Source organism: Podarcis raffonei, chromosome 4 (assembly GCF_027172205.1).
Source record: "Podarcis raffonei isolate rPodRaf1 chromosome 4, rPodRaf1.pri, whole genome shotgun sequence".
Taxonomy (NCBI): domain Eukaryota; kingdom Metazoa; phylum Chordata; class Lepidosauria; order Squamata; family Lacertidae; genus Podarcis; species Podarcis raffonei.
In genome coordinates this window covers 9069192-9096018 of record NC_070605.1, presented here as the reverse complement: position 1 = coordinate 9096018, position 26827 = coordinate 9069192, and the positions used below count along the sequence as shown (strand labels likewise).

Below are 26827 nucleotides of genomic sequence, written 5' to 3'. Positions count from 1 at the left end.
CCGCTGCCGCCGTGCCGCTGGAGCACGATTTCTGTTCTTATCCTGAAGCAAAGTTCTTAACCTTGAAGCACTATTTCTGGGTTACCAGAGTCTGTAACCTGAAGCGTATGTAACCTGAAGTATGTAACGTGAGGTACCACTGTACAGTAATGCATCAAACATTAAAAGCTTCCCTAAACAGTAAGACAGCTACACTGATCGCACTGGGAATCTCCACATTCCCGCAACATTTCACAATGCAATTTGCTTTTTAAAATCCTTGTGAAAACCTGTTAGCGTTTTACTTCGAATTTCCTTCTAACAAAGACACACTTTGGCAAAACCATTTCGCCTAACGCAATGCATCTTTGTATGTCATTTTCGCGAACATATGCTTTTCGATGGATGCGGTTCCCTAACGCATGTGTTTTTGTTTTTTAAATGATATTTATTCAAGGTTTCATGAATACATAAATACGAAAAAAGAAAAAAAACAGTAAAATACAACAAGAAAAAATAAGATAAAAAGAAAAACAAAAAAAAAGGAAAATACAAATCTCAAATTACATCTTTTCATTTGCTTATTTCTTGGACCTCCTCACACCTCCCTTTTTGTATTCTAATTTAATTCATTATTCCAGCAAATTCTTCCCATATTTCTCAATTTTAATTTAAATAATTTATCTTAACAATCTATCTTATTTATTAATTCAACATATCTTTACCATCTTTTAATATATTCTGTTATTCAATTTACCTTAATTTCTTTAACCTTATCTTGTCTTAAAAACCTTAAAATTTCAAAATTTAAATCATATTCATACATAATCTCCTTAAATCTTTTTTACTAAAGCCAATTTAGTTCCTTTCCAACATGTTCCCTGATATTTCATTAATATTGCACTAATTCCAGAAAAAATAAAAAAAGATTTTTCTTGATATCTCTAATTTTTATCCAGCGTCCCTTCTTCCTGGTCTCGGGTTATGTCAGTCTTTTCTGACCATTACATCCAGTCCATCAACCTGGTGATCTTATGTCCGAGGCCCTCAAGTCTCTTCTAGGCCCCTTCTGCAGATTTTCTTGTTCTTGTTTGTGCTTACGTTCTTCTTTATCTTTTGTTGGTTTCTTTCCTAGTTTCTTTCCTTTCTCCTTGGGGAGTGGGTCTCCGGGGGATTCGAACCGATAATAATCTCCATTTTCCTTCAACAAGCTAGCCCATACCCCCCGGTCCCACTCCCCGTCATCGTTGTTGTAGTTCAAAAAGTAGTTATCCAGAAGATAGTTGTCCACCTGTTTCATAGTCCCACTAGAGTTAAGAGCTTCCTTGACTCCAGACACTTCCATCCACACTCCATGTTCAATCTTCCAAAGCAGCGGCTTTTGCTCCTCCAAAACTTTAGGTCTCACCATTTGTGTTACTTGGGGTACAGTCGCAACCTCTTCTGTCTTCATCTGCCCTTGGACTTGCCCTGTCAAGCCAGTTTCCTGAATTGGTCTCTGTATAGTTTCTTTATCCTTGTTTCCTGTTAAGTCATATTCACTGGCTACAGCAGTCATCAAGTCCAACTTTTCATTCATCAAGTTCATTTTCTCATGCAACTGCTCCAGCAATACATTTGTCCTGCCAAGGGCAGACACCAAAACTTCCTCCCAACACATTTCTGTTCAAGGCCACACGGCTGATCCCACGATCTCTATCTTGCAGATGTGAAGTCTCCGAGTAAACTAAAACAGCAAACTGACAGGCTCCCTCTAGGGGACACAATTTCTATTTGTATCCATCTTTGAAAAAACGTATCCAACAAAGAAAAGTTACTTTCGATTTTCAAGTACTTTGTTTCTTTAAAATACAAAAATGCAGAAAACAGCGTTGAAGTTACTTTGTTTCTCCTTTCCCCCCCCCCCACTATCTGTCAAAGTACTCCACTTTTAATCGATGGACGTCTCTCACACTTTCTGTCCTGACACCCCGTTCCCAAGTTTGGGACGATGGAAACTTATATTCCTTTACTCTCTCTCCTGCAGGCTTAAACAGTCAAATCACCCCCCCCCCTTTTCTCCTGCTTCCAGGGGGGTTTTGTTGGTTGTAGATGCAGGAAATTTCAATCTTTAAAACAACTTTCCAGGCTATTAGATTGCAAGGTTTTTGCTTTAGTCTGTTTACAAAAAGCGGGAGGCAGACTTCCTGTTTAAACCTTCCCGCTTCAGTGCCTAATTCACAAAATTCATGAATTTTCTTAGTCCAATTTTCCATTTTTACTCACGGGTACTTTGTTTAGAGTCCAATTGTCATCAGGAAAAAGTCAGCGCTCTCCGGCGATGGCTGTGTGGCTTCCCTCCGTGAAAGTAGCAATCGGTTCGCTGCACCGCGCTGCTCACCCCACTTCGCTCCAGAGCCCCCAAAAGGGGGTTTCCCTGCGAGTAGAGGAGGCGCTCTTGGTGCTCTGCCGAACCCCACGTTCCCAGGCTTCTCCGCCTGGGATTTCTAGCGGGTCCCCGCCTTCGCCGCGGCGGGAAGACCCAGTTTCCACGGAGCCCGTTCCTCCAGTTGGAGGAACTCCGCCATTCGCCGATGGCGCTGACCCGGAAGTCCCCTAACGCATGTGTTTTTGTTCACATTGTATGGCTGGAGAACTGCAGCAGAGGTTCCAGAGTTTTGAAAGAGAGCTGCGCTTCCATTTGTGTTCTGGTTCAAGGAGTATGAATGCAAAGAGAATCAAATTTCTTCCCCATCCCATAGCCTTTGAGTTCTGCTTATGGCATTTGCTTCAGCCACACCTGGGTTCCTATTCCTCTCGCTTTGACGCTCTTGGATGCTAAATCTCCACAAACCTCTTTTTATGTTGCTGGGTCTACAACTTCATTCATTCATTTGGCGAATTTGCCTCCCAAAAAAGCCCCACAACTTTTCTGTCCGGATTTTCACAGTTTGAATTATGGCAAGCAGTGCCGGATTTACGTATAAGCTAAACAAGCTATAGCTTAGGGCCCCACTCTCTTGGGGCCCCCCAAAAAAAATTAAAGGAAAAAAAACCTGGATGTGCATTTCCAAAATATAAGATAAAAAACAAATGAAATAAAACCTACATGCAGCAGCAGTGTTTTGTGTTGTGTAGGCTCCTATGATGTTAGTCATGGGCCCCGCCTGCTAGCCTGCTCCCTAAAATATCACTGGTTTGCTCATTTCTATATATAGGGTGCCTACATTCTGCATGGACAGGTTGCACAGCAATATGTAGCAATTAGCCGCAGATTGCAGTGTAGCACAGTTGAATGTAGGTCAAGCTGTTGTACCTGTTGTCGCTCCACACAAAGAAAATGGTAGAGTTACGCAGCTGTGAATTAATTAATTCATTCATTTTCTTAGCTATCTTCCCCGGGCAGGTTTCAGCAACAGCATATCCAATGATTTGTTGTTGTTGTTGTTTAGTTGTTTAGTCGTGTCCGACTCTTCGTGACCCCCTGGACCAGAGCACGCCAGGCAATCCTGTCTTCCACTGCCTCCCGCAGTTTGGTCAAACTCATGCTGGTAGCTTCGAGAACACTGTCCAACCATCTTGTCCTCTTTCGTCCCCTTCTCCATGTGCCCTCCATCTTTCCCAGCATCAGGGTCTTTTCCAGGGAGTCTTCTTTTCTCATGATGTGGCTAAAGTACTGGAGACTCAGCTTCAGGATCTGGTTGTACCTGTTATCTAATATTAAAGAGTGCTTGTAGACTGATGATCAGGCAGCAGAGACTAAGGGTATGTCTTATGCCTACTGACTGGTTTCGTGTAACAATTACTTTGATAAAATATGTTATGTACTGAAGTTCTCACCCTAGGCCAGCAGGGGGATACTGTAGATAGTTTTCACCCAGGTCCACATATGCAAATAAGGGATTGAAAGTGACGTTCAGTGATTGGATAGTTACAGAAAGCTGTTACAGTTGCGTTGTACTGGAGCTCTATATAAGCAGGCTGGCTGAACCCTTCAGTTCAGTTCTGGCCTGGCCTGTGAATAAACAAGAGCTGTTTGAAGAATTGCTGTGTCATCTAATATGTTCACCCACAACTTAACAAAATACATATTTTGTTATGTGCAAATGGTTTCAGATACCTTCAGACGCGGGTGGCGCTGTGGGTAAAACCTCAGTGCCTAGGACTTGCCGATCGTATGGTCGGCGGTTCGAATCCCCGCGGCGGGGTGCGCTCCCGTCGTTCGGTCCCAGCGCCTGCCAACCTAGCAGTTCGAAAGCACCCCCGGGTGCAAGTAGATAAATAGGGACCGCTTACCAGCGGGAAGGTAAACGGCGTTTCCGTGTGCTGCGCTGGTACTGGCTCACCAGAGCAGCTTCGTCACACTGGCCACGTGACCCGGAAGTGTCTCCAGACAGCGCTGGCCCCCGGCCTCTTAAGTGAGATGGGCGCACAACCCTAGAGTCGGACACGACTGGCCCGTACGGGCAGGGGTACCTTTACCTTTACATATTAGGTCCATAAATTACCATATGGCATATATTCAACACAAAAAGAGCGACAATTTGTTGTTGACAAAGGACAGGTGGACATATAAAGGGCCCCATTACCTCCAGTAGCTTAGGGCCTCATCAAACCTAAATCCAGCCCTGATGGCAACCCTAGTATGTGTATTTTTTTGAGCTAAATTGAGTGAAAGATTACGCGTCACGGGGACATGGACAGTGAGTACACGAACCTAACAGTGCTATGTTTATCTTTCGATGGCTATTTCGTTCATGTTGCTAATATTTTTTCGCAGGATATAAACGCTGCGTTTGTTAATCATCTATTCAGACATTTCCTTTAATTGTGCTGTTTAGCTGATTTGTTCAGTTGCTCCGTGAACAGTGTTCTATAGATTACTATTGTTTCAAGGATGGTTTGTGGATTGTTCCATATGATTTATGCCGTGTTTGTGATGTTCTCTTAGGCACTGTCAGGCTCTTGTTATTTATTGTTTGTAAGCCGCTTCAGGATTCATTCGAATGAAAAGTGGTGTAGAAATATTGTCAAGCAATAATCTTTTACGGCTTTTTTGTATTTGATTTTTATTTGTGGCATTTTTAGGATGTTGTGTAGCGCTTCTAGATTTTCTTTGAAATATGGCTGATTAAATAATCAACAATAAACTGTGGGGTGGGTTCATTGTTTGGCTTGCAATTATGTATCTTTGCATTTTTATATTGTACAGTGGTACCTTGGGTTAAAAACTTAATTCATTCCGGAGGTCCGTTCTTAACCTGAAACTGTTCTTAACCTGAAGCACCACCTTAGCTAATGGGGCCTCCTGCTACCGCTGCACCGCCACTGCACAATTTCTGTTCTCATCCTGAAGCAAAGTTCTTAACCCAAAATACTATTTCTGGGTTAGCGGAGTCTGTAACCTGAAGCCTATGTAACCTGAAGTGTATGTAACCCAAGGTACCACTGTAAACTATCCTATGCTCCTTATTTTAATCATCATCACCGTCTTCCTTGGCGATCCCTCGTAGCCGAGTAAGATTGTCTTTCATGAACACAATCTTAACAGTGAGTCTGTAAGTGACTGTGGAGGCCAATTCTGGATCCACACGTCCTTCCACAGTGGGGACATAAGTTTCCGGGCGGGAGTTTGATCACAGTATGGATTTGCCAAGTGTGCCTTCCTCTTAGCACGTTTCTCCCTTGCGTCCTGAGTTCGAGTGTCTTCAAAGCCCATGACACCTTTGGTAAAGGCTGTTCTCCAATTGGGGCACTCGCAGGCCAGTGTTTCTCAGTTGTTGGTGTTTATGCTACATTTTTAAAGATTTCTCTTGATAATAATAATAAATTTTTATTTATACCCTGCCCTTCCTGGTTCAAAAACCAAGCTCAGGGCGGCTAACAACAAATTTAAAACACTTAATTGTAAAAGCAGCATAAAATACAGTATAAAAACATGAATAACAATAAAATTCAAAGTTCAGAAATCAGTTTAGGGGAAATCCATCTAATAAGCATTAGATAATCACCAGGGCTAGCTGGCTGAATTGGTCCTACTTGGGCCAGTGAGGAGCCCAGGGGAGAATTAGCTGTGGGGTCTCAGAGCGGGTGATCTTCATAAAAGGGGAGGGGGAGAGAAGAGAAGGGAAATAAAAGATCAGGCTGAATTCAAATTAAAGGCCAGGCGGAATAGCTCTGTCTTACAGGCCCGACGGAAAGAGGTGAAACTTAAAGACTTGAGAGTCTTTTGTTGACCACCAGCATTACACTTCCATTTTTAAGTTTGGAATAATAATAGTCCTTCCATGACTGGCACACTGTCAACCACCAATGCTGCTCCTTTCTAACCTTCCCTCTTTTGGTTCTCCCCAGGGCTATGGCGAATGCGTCCCTGCTGCTCCTGCTGCGCTCCTTGAACACGAGCGCCAACACCTCCGACGCCGACTGCGAGGAGGAAGACCCCTACAGGTGCACCTTCAACGAGGAGTTCAAGTACATCCTCCTGCCCGTCTCCTACAGCCTCGTCTTCGTGGTGGGCCTGTGCCTCAACCTGCTGGCTCTTTACATCTTCCTTTTCCGCATCAAGACCTGGAATGCTTCAACCACCTACATGTTCAACCTGGCTGTGTCGGACACCTTGTACGTGATCTCTCTGCCGCTCCTGGTCTACTACTACGCCAAGAGGAACCACTGGCCCTTCAGCGTGGGCTTGTGCAAGATCGTCCGCTTCCTCTTCTACACCAACCTCTACTGCAGCATCCTCTTCTTGCTCTGCATCAGCATCCATCGTTTCATGGGCATCTGCCTCCCGTTGAAGTCCCTGGAGTGGGGACAAGTCCGCTATGCACGGTGGGTCTCGGCCACCGTCTGGGCGGTCGTCATCGCCTGCCAGTCGCCCGTGCTCTACTTTGTCACCACCAGCCCCCGGTGCGACAAGATCACTTGCCACGACACGTCGGCGAAGGACCTCTTCGGGGACTTCATCATCTACAGCACCGTGATGCTGGTCCTTCTCTTCTGCATCCCCTTCCTGGTCATCATCGTCTGCTACTCCCTGATGGCTCGCCGGTTGCTCCAGCCCACCCGCGGCACCACCCGAATGTCCAGCTCCAAGAAGAAGTCGGTCAAGATGATCGCCGTCGTCCTGGCGGTCTTCATCATCTGCTTCTTGCCCTTCCACATCACTCGGACCTTATACTATTACTTCCGCGACTGGGACCTCAGCTGCGCCACTCTCGACGCCATCAACTTGGCATACAAACTCACCCGGCCCCTGGCTAGCACCAACAGCTGCCTGGACCCTATCTTGTACTTTTTAGCAGGGCAGAAGTTTGTGAAATTTGCTTGCCCCAAAACGCCGGGGCCGGGCGAGAACCAGATGACCTCAAACACCACCGTCAACTGCCGCTTGCGGGCCAGAGACCAGTTAGCGATGAAAGCGAAAAACATCGTGTCGTAGGCGCTTGACATTTCCGCCTTCGCCCGTCTGCAAAGTATTACTTACCTGTCTGTGTCGGTTGGGAAAAGTTCCATGTTGCAGGGAGAAGGGTTTGGTTCTCGACCTGTGAGACGCCGGAAGTGTATTTTCAACCTGAATCTGCAAGACATGGTTCGAAAAGTGATGGACACGTCACTTTTTCCTTTCCCCGACACTTGTTGTTGTTTTGGAAGCTAGGTACTATATTAAGCGTGTTGTCTAATCTGACAACGGCACAATAGACACTGAGTTGTGTGAATAGGGAACCCTACACAAGGTGTGTAGTGAGAGGCAATGTAGCGTAATGGGCGAAGGATTGGGTTTAGACCCATTGAATACAAGCAGTGTATCACATGGAAAAATTGTTTCTAGACTGCACCACTTCAGTTTGCATTGGCAAACTGTGTGTGTCACAAGTCTGAATGCTAAAACATTACTCTTCCACAACCAATGGAACCTACAGAGCTGCTGTATACAGAGTCAGACCACTGGTCTAGCTAACCCAGTATCAACAAGTTTTACTGGGGCTGGATCTACATTGATCTGCTAAACATTTTTTAAAAAAATAATGTTCTATAATGCTGAATAGCAGTTTTCCATTGCTGATGGCTCTCTGCTCTGCAGCGCCCTCTGGGGTCAAATTTTAATAACGTATTTTAACGTTATAAACGACGTGTGTAGATCCACCAAGGGATTTCAGGTCGAGAGCTTTCCCCAAGCCTACTTGGAGATGCCAAGGGACCTTTTGCATGGGCTCTATGGTCCTAGAATGAACCTCAGGCATCTAGTTTTCAATACACGGGAAATCTTTTATTTAGGTGAACATTCAGCATTGCACCCGCCCACCCAAACATCTGCCGCTCGAAGCCATACAGTTCAGAAATGGTTTCATCATTTCGTCTACCGTTCGGTCAGACCACAGCTGCCCCCTTCCTTGTTTCCTAGAAAGGGCTCACCGGGTGAGGCAGAGCTGCCACACTAACTTACCAGCAGATGGCTATATTATTGTTATTAATATTATAGATGCAAGAGTAACCTCAGACCAGCTTCCCGTGAGCCCCACTTACTCCAGGCCAGTCCCAGCCAGCGGCAACCCTCATACAGGCAACCATTTAGTTAGACCCCACTCTCAGTATCCTTGAGCAAGCTCTTGCCTCTCATCCTGACCCACCTCACAGGGTTGTCGTAAGGATAAAATGAGCCCCGCGCTTTCTGCCCTCGCTGCTTGTGCTTTTTCTCATTTAAACCCAATGTCTAGATGCTGCCTGCCTTTCTGGGCAAAACCTTCCCATGCTTACCCATGCTTTCCCTCCAGGCTTGACTACTGTGATGCACTTTACGTGGGGCTGCCCTTGAAGGTAATTTGGGAACCGCCGCTGGTGCAGGATGTTGTTGGCTGTCTCTTTGCCGATTGGTCCACCTCCCGGGCCCGAGCGAAGGTCTGCTTTTTAACCTACAAAGCCCTTTGTGGGCCTGAAGGAACACCCCTCCCCGAATCAGCGGCAGGCGAGTGTGCGAGCCCCGGTTCCCATGCCTTCATACGGCAGTGGCTCCAAGAAATTGGACCTTTGACACGAGAGAGTCCACTCCTGGCTGTCTTCTGCATAACACACTCCCTCTGCGTCCGCCTAAAACTCCACAAAGTCAGCAAGACCCATTTCATCAGGCATTTAATTGAATCAGTAGTTTCAGTCTGTTTTGCTGTTGTTGATGTCTTTCCGCCTCGTGGTTTTATGATCCTACTGTGTTGTTGTTTTTTCAATATTGTATGCTGCTTCGAAAGTGGCCTATAGCAAGGTTAAATAAATTTATTATTATTAGCATTAACAAATATAGTGGGGGAAGGTTGTACAGGCATAGCAGGGAGAGCCCCCCATGTAAGACGGATAGCTGGCCATTTTGCATAACTGAGTTTTAGACTAAGCCGGATGGAGGAGGTTCTGGGTTGCCATATTTCTTCTACTGGCCCTGCTCCTGTGCCCTTTGCACCTTCACGACTGGCAGGGATTTAGCCCGAGGAGACTCTCCTCCTGGCATGCAGGAGGAGAAAAATGCCGCCTTCTAAATTCCTGTGGGTTGTGCAACTACTTAAAAGGCATAGAAGAAACAAAGTTGGCAACAGCAGTAGGGTGGCAGGAGGGATGGAACTGTGCCCTAAAACCCTGGACAATTCAGTTGAATGAAAATGTGACTGACGCTTTTTTTTTTTTGCAAAAAAAGAGAAAGAATAAAATCTCAGCTATTTTGGGAAACCCAAACGAAGGTGTTGTGGTGGCATCCAAGGGTGAAATCCAGGACACATTCACCTGCATGGAGAAGAGTTGGTGTCCCAGTGGGTACCTTATTACTAGGAGGGATGTAGGTGGCACTGTGGTCTAAACCACTGAGCCTCTTGTGCTTGCCAATCGTAAGGTCGGCGGTTCGAATCCCCACGATGGGGTGAGCTCCCATTGCTCTGTCCCAGCTTCTGCCAACCTAGCAGTTCGAAAGCACACCAGTGCAAGTAGATAAATAGGTATCGCTGTGGTGGAAAGGTAAAGTGTTTCTGTGCGCTCTGGTTTCCATCACGGAGTCCTGTTGCACCAGAAGCGGTTTAGTCCTGCTGGCCACATGACCCAGAAAGCTGTCTGTGGACAAATGCCAGCTCCCTCGGCCTGAAAGCGAGATGAGCGCTGCAACCCCATAGTCGCCTTTGACTGGACTTTTTAAAAAAATTAATTTATTTAACATAATTATTACAAAATATAAGCAAAATGTTGCAAGTACATACATACATATATATTTCAGATAAGCACACACATATAAAAAAAGAACCAAAGGGAAAAGAGGAAGAAAAAATAAAGAGGAGGAGGAGGAGGAGGAGGAGGAGGAGAAGAAGAAGAAGAAGAAGAAGAAGAAGAAGAAGAAGAAGAAGAAGAAAAGATGGAAGAATTTCTTCCAAATTTATTCTACAAATATCTCAGTAATAAAATTTTGTTGATTGACTTCCATCACTTACACTGCACTTCCTATATACATTTTAAGCAAGATTGTATCTGTTATTCTGTATTTCCCCCCATACAATCTCACACAAATATTCTATAGTCGCCATAGTCGCCTTTGACTGGACTTAACTGTCACGGGGTCCTTGACCTTGACCTTTACATAACTAGAGAAGTGCAGTCTCTGGGTCTTCGGGGGAATGTCTTCACTACACATTTAAACCAATTTAACTGTATTGGCTGTCATCCGAAGAACCCCACGGGACTGCAGTTCTCTGAAGCGTCCCTAGGATTCAGGCCGAAGCTTCTTGGAGCTCTCACAAAATGGCACCCCTTGCAGTGAGCGTTTGGGAAGCCTCGTGTGTAGCCCCCCTTTTAAATGGAACCATTTTTTTTTTTTGCATTAAATTTTTATTGATATTAATATTATATACATATAAACCTATACAAAATCCAACATAAAAATTACACATAATATGACAAATCCATAAATCCTAAATATAACTCTAGGCTCTGCCGAGCCTTGGACTCCCCTCCACTCCTTTGGTAAGACTCTAATAAATTCTATCAACACGTATTTTGTCTCTTCTAAGAGCTAACCCATTACTGTTGAAGTTGTTCCAGTCCCGCCAGTGTCTTTTATAATTGGATTCCAATGTACGTCGCATATTTAACCCAATTGTCATGAAATTTCTGTTCATCTTGATCTCTTATTCTTCCCGTTATTCTAGCAAGCTCGGCATAGTTTATCAGTTTGACCTGCCAATCGCTTATATTTGGTATAACCTCCGTTCTCCAATTTTGCGCTAACATGGTTCTTGCGGCTGTAGTAGCATATAGGAATATTAAATGGAACCATTAGGATCAGGGGGTTGGACTAGATGAACCTTGGTGTCCCTTCTGACTGTCCAGTTCTGTGATTCCTTCCTGTAGCCCTCTACTGCTCCAAAGCTCTGCAATGTGTATGTGAAAAAAGGGCGGGGAGGGAATACTGCTGTGCCTGTTCTCACTCAACAGGCTTTCGTTGCAGTTGTGGGGTTTTTTGGGGGGGAGGGTTTGAGGAGAAACCATCACACAGACATAGCTGTCAACTGTCCCTTATTTGGCAGGAAACTCCCTTATCCCAGCGCCGTGTCCCACTGCTGTCCCTTATTGATGATTTCCCTTAAATTTCCCAGGTTTCAAAGGAAGCAGCACCTCTCCCTCCCTCCCTGCTGGCCAGGGAGGAGGGAGGCTCCAACTGTGTTGCTTGGCTGCATTGCTCACCCAATAAGGAGTCTAAGAACGACTGGGGGGTGGAGCTTGCAGGCCTTGTGCCGATCAAATCAGCCGCGTTGCCTGGGGACTCGCCTTTGCTCAGCGCTTCCCAGCGGAGAAGTGATGCTGATTTTCCTTGCTGCATCCCCTTTGCCGGGTTGCTGCGCTGTGGGAACCACCGCTTGAGGCTTCGTTTGGCTGCTGGCTGGGCTTTCTGCCTTTGGCTCAGAGGGGCTCAGAAGTTGAACATACCTGTGCCTGGAAAATCCCTTATTTTGGCTGCTAATCCCTTATTTTCGATGCTGCTGGTCCCTTATTTTCAAATCTGTAAGACAGCTATGCACACAAATCAGGTCTGAGAAGACACGGCAGGACAGCACAGGAAACACAATGCAAAAACTGGACAACATCAGGCATCCTAGACAGCCCATTTACTGAGAGCATCCCTCCCGATTTGTCTTCACAAAGTTTGTGTGGACGTTATACGGTGTTTATTGAGCATTCATCCCTATTTGCTTGTACGGCGGTAGTACAACATCGTGCCAAATGATGTTTATTCCACACTTTTCTCCACTGCATTTCACCGTCACCTTCCTTTCCTTTTTTTTGGGGGGGGAGCATCTAGAGCAGGGGTCAGCAAACTTTTTCAGCAGGGGGCCGGTCCACTGTCCCTCAGACCTTGTGGGGGGCTGGACTATATTGGGGGGGGGATGAATGAATTCCTATGCCCCACAAATAACCCAGAGATGCATTTTAAATAAAAGTGCACATTCTACTCATGTAAAAACACCAGGCAGGCCCCACAAATAACCCAGAGATGCATTTTAAATAAAAGTGCACATTCTACTCATGTAAAAACACCAGGCAGGACCCACAAATAACCCAGAGATGCATTTTAAATAAAAGGACACATTCTACTACTACTACTACTACTACTACTACTACTACTACTACTAATATTTATTATTTATACCCCGCCCATCTGGCTGAGTTTCCCCAGCCACTCTGGGCGGCTTCCAATCAAGTGTTAAAAACAATACAGCATCAAGTATTAAAAACTTCCCTAAACAGGGCTGCCTTCAGATGTCTTCTAAAAGTCTGGTAGTTGTTATTCTCTTTGACATCTGGTGGGAGGGCGTTCCACAGGGCAGGCACCACTACCAAGAAGGCCCTCTGCCTGGTTCCCTGTAACCTCACTCCTCGCAGGGAGGGATCTGCCAGAAGGCCCTCGGCGCTGGCTCTCAGTGTCCGGGCTGAAGGATGGGGGTGGAGATGCTCCTTCAGGTATACAGGATGTAAAAATGTACATTATGTACATTATACTCATGTAAAAACACACTGATTCCTGGACCGTCCGCGGGCCGGATTTAGAAAGCGATTGGGCCAGATCCGGCGCAATCGATTAATAGATCAGTTTCAGGGGTATGCATTTCAAACCGGAGGCACGGCTGGCTATTCCGATCCATTGCAAGGAGAAAACTCGACCGAGCTACGAATCTGTGCTTAAAGACCCCCTGAGGATGTTTTGAACCTTAAAGACCTCTCTTGCAGGAGAACACAGGCCTCTTCTTAAGCAAAACAACAGATGCTCCTTTTGTTAGTGAGACCGATGGCACAGGGCCTCAAATACGCCATTAGCTGGGTTTGGCATGGATGCAAACGTCGAGTTCTTCCGCCTAATGCAACGGGGAGAGTTGAGGTTTCAACACATCCTGTCCGGGCTGGAATTTGTTGCGGAGGTGTGTGTGGGAAAATACACCGGGGAGAAAAACTGGCCGTCGCTTTTGCACGGCCCAAAATGAGGTACCCCGGGGAGGTGTCATGCTTTTAAGGCAATGACTGAGGCTGTATCTTACACAGGAACCAAGGAAGGAGGTGGGAACTTGCAGCCCCCACCCAACCCCAAATTGGCCTGTTGGGTCAGGAGGCCGGAGCCTGCCAACCGTCTCCATAGCAACCACAGCAGATCGTAACCGGAGCCCCCTGGCCTGCGCCTATCAAGCTTTCTCTTCTCCCATCCGCCGTTGCTGATTGGCCAGCCTGGCCCTGCTCCCTCCTCATTGGGTTAATGCCAGGATATATTTCGGAGGTTGTGTTGCTGTTTGTGCAGTCGGGTTTCTCTCCACGGCAACTGTCACCCCAGGCGTGATGGATGCAACTTGCTGAGCCGGAGTTTGCAGATTTTCGTCGCTAATCTCCCTCTGTCTTTTTAAAGGATCGGCTGTCCTGGGTTGCTCTGACTCGACAGCTCAGCAACGATGCAGTGCTGTTCAGAGGAGGAGAAGAAACGAACCATTTCCTGGGCGCCTCAATGTCCAGGATTTTATATGTCTTTGGAGAGTGTGTTTTAACAGAGGCAATATATAGGGTGCTATGTTTAGGGAAGCTTTTAATGTTTAATAGGTTATTGTATTTTCGTGTTTAGTTGGAAGCCACCCAGAGTGGAAACCCAGCCAGATAGGCGGGGTATAAATAATAAATTATTATTATTATTATTATTATTATTATTATTATTATTATGCAAGCAAGGCCACATTCGTACCAGGAATTTAAAGCACTAGATACCACTTTAAACAGTCATGGCTTCCCCCATAGAATCTTGGGAACTGTAGTTTAAGGGTGCTGAGAGGTGTCTAGGAAACCTCCCTATTCGTCTCTGAGAGCTACAATTTTCAGAATTCCCTGCAAAGAAGAGGCATTGATTGTTAACCTAATATGGGGAATTTTCACAGTTTACTCCCACCCTCCCAGCACCTAAATTCAGTTCTTCCTATTTCCACAGCAGTTAACTTTTTTCTTTTTAAAGTCCCCCTGAAAACACCTCATTTTAATGTAAATTTCTCCAAACAGGCTTTTGTTTAAATGCAAGTTTGCCTCATATACACAATTTTGCTACACCATTTCCCTCCTAATAACGAATTCCTATAGGTCATTCTCACTAGTACAGTATATGCATTATACGCAAAGCAAACCACAGCTGAGCTTTGAAATTCACATTTTTCTGAATTTTGCAGTGCGCTTCTGCAGCCAAGGAATGTGCACAAGAATGCATGCGCTGGGATAGTGGGTGCATGAAAACGCATGCATTAATAAAAATAACTTACAAAATATCTAATAGTAGGAAAGAACGCACCACGTTGGGGGACATTGCTTTGCAAAAATGTACGTGAGGCGAAATCATGTACAGAAATTATTCTGTTATGAGAAATTCACACTGAAATGCTGGTGAATTTTCACGAGGGATTTAAAATCAAGCAAGCCGCAAACTTGTGGATATGTGGAGAAAGGAACATAAGATAGGAAAAATTTGATACGCAGGATGAGACCCTACCTGCTCGCAGATTATCTCGCCAGAGTGGTGCTTGCTCTAGTTATCTCCCGCTAGGACTACTGCAATGCGCTCTACGTGGGGCTACCTTTGAAGGTGACCCGGAAATGACAACTAATCCAGAATGTGGCAGCTAGACTGGTGACTGGGAGCGGCCGCCAAGACCACATAACACCGGTCTTGAAAGACCTACATTGGCTCCCAGTACGTTTCCGAGCACAATTCAAAGTGTTGGTGCTGGCCTTGAAAGCCCTAAATGGCCTCGGCCCAGTATACCTGAAGGAGCGTCTCCACCCCCATCGGTCTGCCGAGACACTGAGGTCCAGCGCCAAGGGCCTTCTGGCGGTTCCCTCCCTGCGAGAAGCCAAGTTACAGGAACCAGGCAGAGGGCCTTCTTGGTGGTGGTGCCCGCCCTGTGGAACACCCTCCCATCAGATGTCAAGGCAATAAACAACTATTTTACTTTTAAAAGACACCTGAAGGCGGCCCTGTTTAGGGAAGTTTTTAATGTCTGACGCTGTATTGTTTTTGATATTTGGTTGGACGCTGTCCAGAGTGGCTGAGGAGACCCAGTCAGATGGGCGGGGTATAACTAAATTATTATTATTATTATTATTATTATTATTATTATTATTATTATTGAAAAGTGAGAGACCAAAACGGACAATTCACTCCTCCCTAGTGTTGTGCCGTATCACATAACAATGTGAGAAAGAGGCGGCCTGTTCTGCAGTCCGGTCAAGACAACACGCCTCTAAGAATGTCACTCACCTAGAACATGCAGATGTTTCTCTGCTTACTGCTGCGCTCACTTGGCAAAGCTCCCGGACGCACCTCTCTGGAGCTGACCCAGATTCATCTCAGCCCATAGGGAAGGGCCAGACACCATGTCACAATGTCTGGATGAGACCTAGTTCCATTCCAACTCTGCCTCCAGGGACCTCTGGCAATGTTGAATTTCAGCCCATTCTAACGTTCCTCTGCCTTCTAACCATAGCTGTCAACCGTCCCTTATTTGGCAGGAAAATCCCTTATCCCAGCGCTGTGTCCCGCTGCTGTCCCTTATTGATGATGTCCCTTATTGATGATGTTCAAAGGAAGCAGCTCCTCTTCCTCCCTCCCTGCCAGCCAGGGAGAAGGGAGGCTCCAACTGTGCTGCTTGGCTGCGTTGCTCACCCAATAAGGAGTCTAAGAACGACTGGGGGGTGGAGCTTGCATGCCTTGTGCCTATCAACTTGGCCGCATTGCCTGGGGACTCGCCTTTGCTCAGCGCTTCCCAGCGGAGAGGTGACGGTGGTTTCCCTTGCTACATCCCCTTTGCTGGGTTGCTGCGCTGTGGGAACCACCGCTTGAGGCTTCGTTTGGCCGCTGGCTGGGCTTTCTGCCTTTGGCTCAGAGGGGCTCAGAAGTAGAACATACCTGTGCTCTGAAAATCCCTTATTTTGGCTGATGATCCCTTATTTTTGAGGCTGCTGGTCCCTTATTTTCAAATCTGTAAGTTGACAGCTATGCTTCTGACCCAGTTGTCCATTCTGCACCTGAGCAGGCAGACAGCTGGTATTATACCAGACGGATTTACATATAAGCTAAACAAGCTACAGCAGCGATTCTCAACCTATGGGTCTCCAGATGTTGTTGGACTACAACTCCCATCATCCCTGAGCTCTGGCCTTGCTAGATAGGGTTGAAGGGAGTTGTAGTCCAACAACATCTGGGGACCCACAGGTTGAGAAAGGCTGAGCTATAGCTTAGGGCCCCACTCTCTTGGGCTGCCCCCCAAAAAAAATTAAAGGAAAAAACATCTGGATGTACATTTCCAAAATATAAGATAAAAAACAAATAAAATAAAACCTACACGCAGCAACAGTGTTTTGTGTTGTGTAGGCTCCTATGATGTAAGTCATGGGCCCCGCCTGCCAGCCTGCTCCCTAAAATATCACTGGTTTGCTCCTTTCTATATATAGGGTGCCTACATTCTGCATATATAGGGTGCCTACATTCTGCATGGACTGCTTGCATGGCAACATGTGCAAATGGCTTTAGATACCTATTAGGTCCATAAATGACCATATAGCGTATATTCAACACAAAAAACAGCGACCATTTGTTGTTGGCAAAGGACAGCTGAAATGGTGTAAAATACTATTGTTCACCGTTCATGGCTGTTGTTATTCGTCCATCACCTTCTGCCCAGCTCCCAAAGCGATGTGCAAAATATACAGTGGTACCTCAGGTTAAGAACTTAATTCATTCCGGAGGTCCGTTCTTAACCTGAAACTGTTCTTAACCTGAAGCACCACTTTAGCTAATGGGGCCTCCCCCTGCTGCTGCGCCACTGTGGCGCAATTTCTGTTCTCATCCTGAAGCAAAGTTCTTAACCCGAGGTACTATTTCTGGGTTAGCGGAGTCTATAACCTGAAGCGTCTGTAACCCAAGGTACCACTGCAACTTTAAAAAGCTAAAACAGTTGCAAAAGTAAGATGAGTTTTGAAGCGATACAAAATGGGCATCTTGGGCAAAGAACTATTCATCCAACTCAGAATGTTCATGGGTATATTTAGGTATGCAGTGGACGCTCGGGTTGTGAACGTGATCTGTGCGGGATGCATGTTCGCAAACAGCAGTGTTCGCAACCCGCAGCGCCGCGTCTGCACACGCGTAGGTAGCGATTCGGTGCTTCTGTGCATGCGCAAAGCACGATTTAGCGCTTCTGCACATGAGCAAGTGCCGAAACCCAGAAGTACCCCGTTCTGGTACTTCCGGGTTCGGCACGGTGCGCAACCCAAAATCGCGCAACCCGAAGTGTCTGTAACTCGAGGTATGACTGTATTCTTAAATTTAGGGTGTTGCAACACAGGCTCGCCACTTGGTGGCAGCACCAAAAAGCGACAAAACCATTCCGGCGGAAAATGAAAAGCAAATAACAGAAAGTGTCTCACAACACCGAGTTTCTTTTTTCGATGTTCAAAGACAAATTTGGACAAATCTTCTGTATAAAACAACTTTTTTTCTTTCTGCAATAAACTGTTTTATGAGTGCACCAAATTGCCTCAAATCGCAGCCAGCACCAGGTTCCCTGGAACTGATTTCACGGTGAATTCTATCATAGAACCATAGGATCGTAGAACTGGTGGGACCCTCAAAAGTAATCTAGTCCAACCCCATACAATGCAGAAATCTGACCGCGCAGACCCCTATACAATTTGAAACCATTACAGACCCTGCTTCCACCATTGCCAGAAAGCCCCCTTTTCCCCGAGTTTCGGTGAAAGATTGGCAGAATAGCAGCGCCGTCAGACGTAAAGTCCTACTTTATCTCCAGGGTTTGCCCAGGATTATTATAAATAAATAATAATAAATTTTTATTTATACCCCGCCCTTCCCGGTTCAGAAAACCGGGCTCAGGGCGGCTAACAACAAATTTAAAACACTTAATTTATGCAACAAAAAACAGCAAAAAATACAGTATAAAACGTGAATAACAATAAATTCAGAATTCAAAAATTAATTTAGGGGGAGGAAATCCATCCAATAAACATTAGATGATCCCCAGGGCTAGCTGGCTAAATTTGTCCTATTTGGGCCAGCGAGGAGACCAGGAGAGAGTTAGCTGTGGGATCCCGGAGTGGGTGATCTTCATAAAAAGGGGAGGGGAGGAAGGGGAATAAAAGATCAGGCTAAGTTCAAATTGAAAGCCAGGCGGAATAGCTCTGTCTTACAGGCCCTGTGGAAGGAAGTGAAATCCTGAAGGGCCCTGGTTACATGGGACAGAGCGTTCCACCAGGTTGGAGCCATCACTGAGAAGGCCCTGGCCCTGGTAGAGGATAGTCTGACTTCCTTAGGGCCCGGGACTTCTAAACTATTCATGGACCTTAAGGTCCTCTGCAGGGCAGACCAGGAGAGGCGGTCCCGTAAATACGAAGGCCTTAAGCCACAAAGGGCTTCAAACCAGCACCTTAAACCTGACCCTATACTCCACCGGGAGCCAGTGCAGCTGGAAAAGCACTGGGTGAATATGCTCCCATGGCAGAGACCCCGCGAGGAGCCTCACTGCAGCATTCTGCACCCGCTGGAGTTTCTGGGACAGCTTCAAGGGCAGCCCCACGTAGAGCGAGTTACAGTAGTCAAGTCTCCAACAGCAGAAGAATGCTTGTGGAGGAGCAACTTAGCAGTGGGGCAGAGCAGAGGGGCACCCCCAAACCAGCGTGATAATAATAATAATAATTTATTATTTATACCCCACCCATCTGGCTGGGTTTCCCCAGCCACTCTGGGTGGCTTCCAACAGAACACTAAAGTACAATAACCTATTAAACATTAAAAGCTTCCCTAAACAGGGCTGCCTTCAGATGTCTTCTAAAAGTTTGGTAGTTATTTTTCTCTTTGACATCTGATGGGAGGGTGTTCCACAGGGCGGGCGCCACTACCGAGAAGGCCCTCTGTCTGGTTCCCTGTAGCCTCACTTCTCGCAATGAGGGAACCGCCAGAAGGCCCTCGGCGCTGGACCTCAGTGTCCAGGCAGAACGATGGGGGTGGAGATGCTCCTTCAGGTCTACTGGGCCTTTGAGGCCATTTAGGGCTTTAAAGGTGAGCACCAACACTTTGAATTGTGCTCAGAAACGTACGGGAGCCAATGTAGGTCTTTCAAGACCGGTGTTATATGGTCTCGGCAGCCGCTCCCAGTCACCAGTCTAGCTGCCGCATTCTGGATTAGTTGTAGTTTCTGGGTCACCTTCAAAGGTTGCCCCACGTAGAGCGCATTGCAGTAGTCCAAGCGAGATATAACCAGAGCATGCACCACTCTGGCGAGACAGTCTGCGGGCAGGGAGGGTCTCATCCTGCATACCAGATGGAGCTGGACCTGCGCCTCCATGGACAGCTGTGAGTCCAAAATGACTCCCAGGCTCCGCACCTGGTCCTTCAGGGGCACAGTTACCCCATTCAGGACCAGGGAGTCCTCCACACCCGCCCGCCTCCTGTCCCCCCAAAACAGTACTTCTGTCTTGTCAGGATTCAACCTCAATCTGCTAGCCGCGATCTTAATCATGGTCTGAGTTCGCAATGATGTCGAAATCCAGGCTTTGTAAAGGAGCCGAGAGGAAGTTGAGCAGGACTCGGTGCGTACTTTTGTGAATGAAGGCTCTCTGAGTCGCTTGCGGCTGTTCCCTAATGTTGGTTTTGGATGGCCTCGCTTGTTAGCTCACAGCGAGTCCCCGGGGCATGAAACCAAGATCCCACATGCAGTCCAGATGTTGAAGGAGCACGCGGGGAGTTTTGACTGGAAGGCGCAGGAGTGTCTTAGCGGCAGAATGGATGTCCAGCGAAGTCCCAGCTTCGGTCCTTGGCATTGCCAGCTAAAGCCTCAGGTGGTCTCAGCCACTGCCTGAAAAAAAGTAGTTTTTATTCATAATTTCAACAACATATCATTATCACAACATATCATCTTCACCATTCCCCCCCCCAGTTATTCCCCTCCTCCAAAAACCCTCCCCCCCCCAGGACTTCCCTCAACTCCTCTCTCTGATTTTTCAACACATGTTGTTCTCTGCATATTATAAAATTGTAAAGATCCTTAAATGATCTACCTATTATGCTAACAGTCAATAAATTTGTGGTATGTTTATTCAAAACCTGCCAAGGAGTCCAGTTCATTTTGTTGTTTTTTTAAGTAGTTTGTAAAAAGTTCCCATTCTTCTTTAAAGTCACAGTTGTCCTTGTCTCTGAGCTTGTATGTCAATTTCACCCATTCTGCATAATCCATCAATTTCTCTTGCCACTGTTCTTTTGTCGGGATTTCCTCGTTCTTCCATCCTTGTGCTATTAAGTCTCTTGCCGCCGTTGTCGTGTACATAAAGAAATTCTTTATTTTCCTTGGCAGGTCTTTTCCTACAATCCCTAACAAAAATGCCTCTGGTTGTTTTGTTTTGTCTTACAAATGTTAGTTTATTGCCTGAAATCTTAAAGCAGGCTTCCCCAACCCGGCGCCCTCCAAATGCTTTGGACTACAGCTGCCGTCAGCTCCAGCCAGCCGTTTTTCCTCCCTCTTTCATCATACCCATGGACAATGAATCTGAATCTTGGAAGATTCAGGAAAGACATAAGAAAGTGCTTCTAAATGTGGCACATAGTTAACCTGTGGAACTCCCTGCCACAGGAGACAGTGATGACCACCAATGTGGATGGCTTTAAGAGAGGATTAGATAAATTCATGGAGGGTTATTGATGGCTACTAGTCATGATAGCTGCACATGGTTTCCATGGTTGGAGGCAGTGATGCTCCCCAATGCCGGTCGCAGGAGGGGCGAGGACTCTTGCGCACAGATCCTGCTTGCCAGTTTCACATTGGGGCATTTGGCTGGCCACTGTGAGAACAGTGCCATCTTCAAATATCTCAAGGGTTGTCACATGGAGGATGGAACAAGCTTGTTTTCTCCTGGTCTGGAGGGTGGGACTCGAACTCATGACTTCAAGGAACAAGAAAGGAGATTCTGACTAAACTAAACTTCTTCCTTCCTTGGTGATTACTCGTGGCCGAGTAAGATTGTCTTCCATAAACGCCATCTTAACGGGGAGTCCGTAAGTGACTGTGGAGGCCAATTCTGGACCCACACGTCCTTCCACAGTGGGGACATAAGTGCAAAAGACCAGGGACTCGGGGTTCCTGGCCGACACCCCAACAACACCTCTGGCCCAGGCTCCAGCAAGTTCAAACTCCATGGCCCCTGGCACACAGATAACAGTATTATGGCTTCCCCTTTGCACCTCAGCTAGGAACACAAAGAGGCAGAGCAGGCATTGGCGACTGTTGCTTCCCTTTTCTTTGACGGTGACAAATATACTGTTCGGGGTGTGGGTGTGTTTGTTAGATACAGCCCTGATGATGTCAGGCCAAGATAGGGCCAGATTCAGGTTTGATGAGATCCTAAGCTACTGAAGGTAATGGGGTCCTTTATATGTCCAGCTGTCCTTTGTCCACAACAAATTGTCGCTGTTTTTTGTGTGTGTTGAATATATGCTATATGGTAATTTATGGACCTCACAGGTATCTCAAGCCATTTGCACATGCAGAATGTAAAGGTAAAGGGACCCTTGACCATTAGGTCCAGTCGCGGATGACTCTGGGGTTGCGGTGCTCATCTCGCTTTACTGGCCGAGGGAGCCAGTGTACAGCTTCCGAGTCATGTGGTCAGCAGGACTAAGCCGCTTCTGGCGAACCAGAGCAGCGCACGGAAACGCCGTTTAGCTTCCCGCCAGAGCGGTACCTATTCATCTACTTGCACTCTGACGTGCTTTTGAACTGCTAGGTTGGCAGGAGCTGGGACCGAGCAACGGGAGCTCACCCCATCGCAGGGATTTGAACTGCTGACCTTCTGATGGGCAAGCCCTAGGCTCTGTGGTTTAACCCACAGCGCCACCCGCATCCCTATGCAGAATGTAGGCAGCCTATATATAGAAATGAGCAAACCAGTGATGTTTTAGGGAGCAGGCTAGCAGGCAGGCCCATGACTTACATCCTAGGAGCCTACACAACACAAAACACTCTTGCTGTAAAGTTTTATTTTATTTGTTTTTTTATCTTATATTTTGGAAATGTACATCCAGGGGTTTTTTTCCCTTTAATTTTTTGGGGGGGTCCCCAAGAAAGTGGGGCCCTAAGCTATAGCTTGTTTAGCTTATACGTAAATCTGGCACTGGGCCAAGATGTCACCCTCTCTGTGCATGGTACCAGGCTGGTTTATGGCAGATTCTGATGGGGGAGAGGAGATCACTGTGGGTAGGTTTATGGCATATATCCAGGCAGCTATACCAACTTAGAACAAACAAAGCCATAAGAAGAGCCCTTCAGGATCAGGCGCATGGCACATATAATCCATCTTGTTCTCACAGTGGCTAACTGGACACAGTGGCCAATCAGCATTTTAATGCTGATTTATCCTAATTTACCAATTTTTGTATGCAATTTGGGCTAATCTACACATTTTTTTTTGCAAAGCACTTTCCCCTAATGTACTTTGTGGTGTTTACCTGCACTCCTTACCCTGCTGTATGCAATTTTGTACACATCCCTGGGCTGGAGAACTGCATTGCAAAATTCGGAGATGTGTGAATTTCGAAGAATGGCCATGATTCGATTCGTGTATTGTTTAAAAATGTGACAATTAGGGAGGTTAGCCTTGAAAAGTGAACTGGATCAAATGACTCACCCATCGCTGGCGGCATGCGGAAGGTCCTAGCTTTATTCCCCAGCTACCCCGGGTAGGGCTGGGAGAGATCCCGGCACAAAAATTCCTGGAGAACTACTGCCAGTCTGTGTAGACATTATTGAAGTAAATGGACTAAGGTTCTGAGTCAGTAAAGGTAAAGGGACCCCTGACCATTAGGTCCAGTCGTGGCCGACTCTGGGGTTGCGGCGCTCATCTCGCTTTATTGGCTGAGGGAGCCAGGGTACAGCTTCCGGGTCATGTGGCCAGCATGACTAAGCCGCTTCTGGCGAACCAGAGCAGCGCACGGAGATGCTGTTTACCTTCCCGCCAGAGCGGTACCTATTTATCTACTTGCACATGACGTGCTTTCGAACTGCTAGGTTGGCAGGAGCAGGGACCGAGAAACGGGAGCTCACCCCGTCGCTGCGGGGATTCGAACCGCCAACCTTCTGAACGGCAAGCCCTAGGCTATGTGGTTTAAGCCACAGTGCCAACCGCATCCCTCTGAGTCAGTAGAAGGCAGCTTTCTCTGGTGCTATGTTTGCTTTTGCATAACATCTAGGGTGGACATGAGCTTCTGAACGACACCAGATCTTGTGAAAACAGATCCCATAAATTGGCTATTACGCATCGTGTGAAGAACTGATTCTGTCTGCCTGCATATAACCAAGTGCCAATATATTTCCTGGCCTGTACAGGCAGTCCCAGGAAGTGCTGCAGATTGTACCTGCAACTGCACATTTCCAGGCACAATGCTTGTTTGCACAAGTGTTTTCCCCAGGAAAACAGGCTGTGCTTTTCTGGAGAAAGAAAGAAAGAAAGAAGAAAAACCCAGATTGCGTCAACCAGCCCTTGGTCTCTGCAGAAACAGCTCCCAAACCTCCAACACCAAGAAAAAACACTGATTCTTTGAAGTTTGCCCTCTCTCCTTTCATCCCAGCCCCTTTGGGGCAGGGGGGAAAAGAGAGAAAATTTAGCCTCTCCAGACACAGAGCCTGATTCTGTTTGAGCAACAAGCGCAGCCACATCCCATCAGATAACCACAGCCTTGGCAGCATGGCCGTGGCTGCGTTGTATCAAAAGTTTTCTCTCCCTCCTTGCGGCAGATGAAGAATGACAGGCTCAGCTGCGCCGTTCAGAAATTGGAGTGGAGAAGATGTGTGGTCCTTTTGCCGTTCACCACAAGCCTTGTCCCCTGGGGAAAGGCCCTGGGGTGGGAAGAGCCTCGGCACGCCCTGCGTTTGACCTCCTGCCCCAGTGATGTGTCACTTAGCGGCATGTTTGGGCTCAGCTCTGTGATACCTGATCCGGTTCCTAGAGCAATAATCCGCCAACGAATTTGGGATGTGGAACTGCAATGCCAGGTGAGCAAGAGGAATAAACACCCAGCAATAAAAGAAAACGGGAGAGGATTTACCCCAGCAAATTATTTGTCAAAATTTGTTGTTGTTGTTGTTTAGTCGTTTAGTCGTGTCCGACTCTTCATGACCCCATAGACCAGAGCACGCCAGGCACTCCTGTCTTCCACTGCCTCCCGCAGTTTGGTCAAACTCATTCTGGTAGCTTCGAGAACACTGTCCCACCATCTCGTCCTCTGTCGTCCCCTTCTCCTTGTGCCCTCCATCTTTCCCAACATCAGGGTCTTTTCCAGGGAGTCCTTCCTTTTGCATGTGACTAGAGTTGGGTGTGACCTTACCTGTCCAGCTAACAAAAGGACAAGGCACGCAGCCCTCCTACCTCTCTTTGACTTCCTCCGTCGTTGGACCAGCAGCTTTTTAGCTAGAGATGCTCTGTTGGCTTTCAGCCAAAAGAGGACAAAGGGACTGTTCACATATGAGATAGACTCACATGTGTATATCAGCCTTCTTTAGGGTTCAGCTCTCATTTCCATACATCACTACTGGCAAAACCATAGCTTTTACTATACGGACCTTTGTCGGCAAGGTGATGTGTGTTAATTCTTTTAAGAGGGCTATAAAGGGGACTTACCAGGAACCTAATAGTGAGAGGCTTACACAAGCCTGCAACCAGCTATCTGCTGTGCGTTTAAAAGGGGAATGTGAAACTCTGCTAAGTATAGGAACTTGCTAGCGCAAGTTAGGAAGGATATTAATAAGCAATATATCCTCTCCTGCCTCCCTGAACATTCCCACAGTTCCAAAGTTCAGGAGATTGTTGTTGCATTTATATATCACCTTTTCTTCCAAGGAGAGCATGGTTCTCCTCCTTCCCATTGCATCCTCACAACAACCGTGCGAGGTAGGTCAAGAGTCTGCGACTGGCCCAAGGCCACCTGGTGAGCTTCAAGGTCGGCCAGGTCATAGTCCAGTGCTCTAACCATTACGCCACGCTGCCTCCCATGGCTGCACACCCCACAGAGAGTCCACAGCCACACTCCAAAGAAGAATCCAAAAATGCAGACAACTGTATCAGCTATGGGGACGCTTGGACTCCAGATGTTACTGAACGACAACTCCCAGCAACCATGGCTAGAGATTTCACGTGACGAGCCCAAGATTATCAGCAAGCTCTGCTCTATAGGCTTGCCTGGGAGAGAGTCAAAGTTAAATTTCAGAGAGAGAGAGAGAGAAAGAAAGAGAGAGAGAGAGAGAGAGAGAGAGAGAGAGAGAGAGAGAGAGAGAGAGAGAATGAATATTTTAAGAGCATTTCTTGTGGTTCCTTTGGAATAACCACATAATAACTAGATGTATCCAAAGTTCCTTCACTAGCTGTAATTGTCTCAAGGACTGTGGACATTAGGGCCAAGCTGCATTCTTTGAGCTCCCAGCCTAGTTTTCTTTTTGCAAAAGCGGCCTAATTTGGATGTGCAGAGGAGATGCGATGCTCTGCGTCCTCTGTGCAGCTCCTGATCTCTCCCATCTTGTCCCCGCACTCCCGGAGCTGCTATTAGCTAAGGAGCAGAACATCTGGGGCAGGCCTAGGCAAACTCCAGTTCTCCAGATGTTTGGGACTACAATTCCCATCATCCCTAGCTAACAGGACCAATGGTCAGGGGGAGATTATTTTTTCATCTGGTGCTGAGGTGTCTTCAGAGCAATCCATTATAATCTATTGCTGCCTAACAGAGCGACCCCTCACACAAGCACATGAACTTGTAAATCTGTCCGTACTTGGCTACCCTAACTTGGCAGACAGACAGAGAGAAGACCCGAAATGCAGGATAAAACTGTATCAATACAGGTGAAATGCTTCTGGGAGATGATATATAATGAGATGAAAAAAATGTTGAAATATACATTCATAAAGAAACCAGAAGCATTTTTACTGGGCATTGTGGGGAATGATATAAATAGAAAGGAATGTAGGCTCTTTTTATATGCAATAACAGCAGCAAGAATATTACTGGTCCAAAAATGGAAGCAAGAAGAATTACCAACAATTGAAGAATGGAGGATGAAATTAATGGACTATGGAGAACTAGATAAACTAACAGGAAGGATTCGAAACCGGCGGGACCAGAAATTCACGGAAGACTGGAGTAAACTTACGGACTATTTGAAAAGTATTTGTGAAGATCAGACGACGTTTGTAGGGATGCAAGAAGTTTTGTGAGGAGTATTATTGGAAGTATTGCAAAAATGGAGAAGGGGGAGGATGATTTGTTAAGAGATGTAAAGGC

General features: G+C 46.6%; 1 protein-coding gene across 1 annotated transcript in view; it reads left to right on the top strand.

Moving 5' to 3' along the window:
* The window catches only part of P2RY2 (purinergic receptor P2Y2), a 50951-nt gene extending 41971 nt beyond the window's left edge, over window positions 1–8980 (top strand). Inside the window, exon 2 of the mRNA XM_053385403.1 lies at window positions 6313–8980. Coding sequence (XP_053241378.1) covers window positions 6317–7399 — 1083 coding nt within the window. The 5' untranslated portion in view covers window positions 6313–6316 and the 3' untranslated portion in view covers window positions 7400–8980. The remainder of the gene's footprint in view (window positions 1–6312) is intronic.
* Window positions 8981–26827: the final 17847 nt, after the last annotated feature.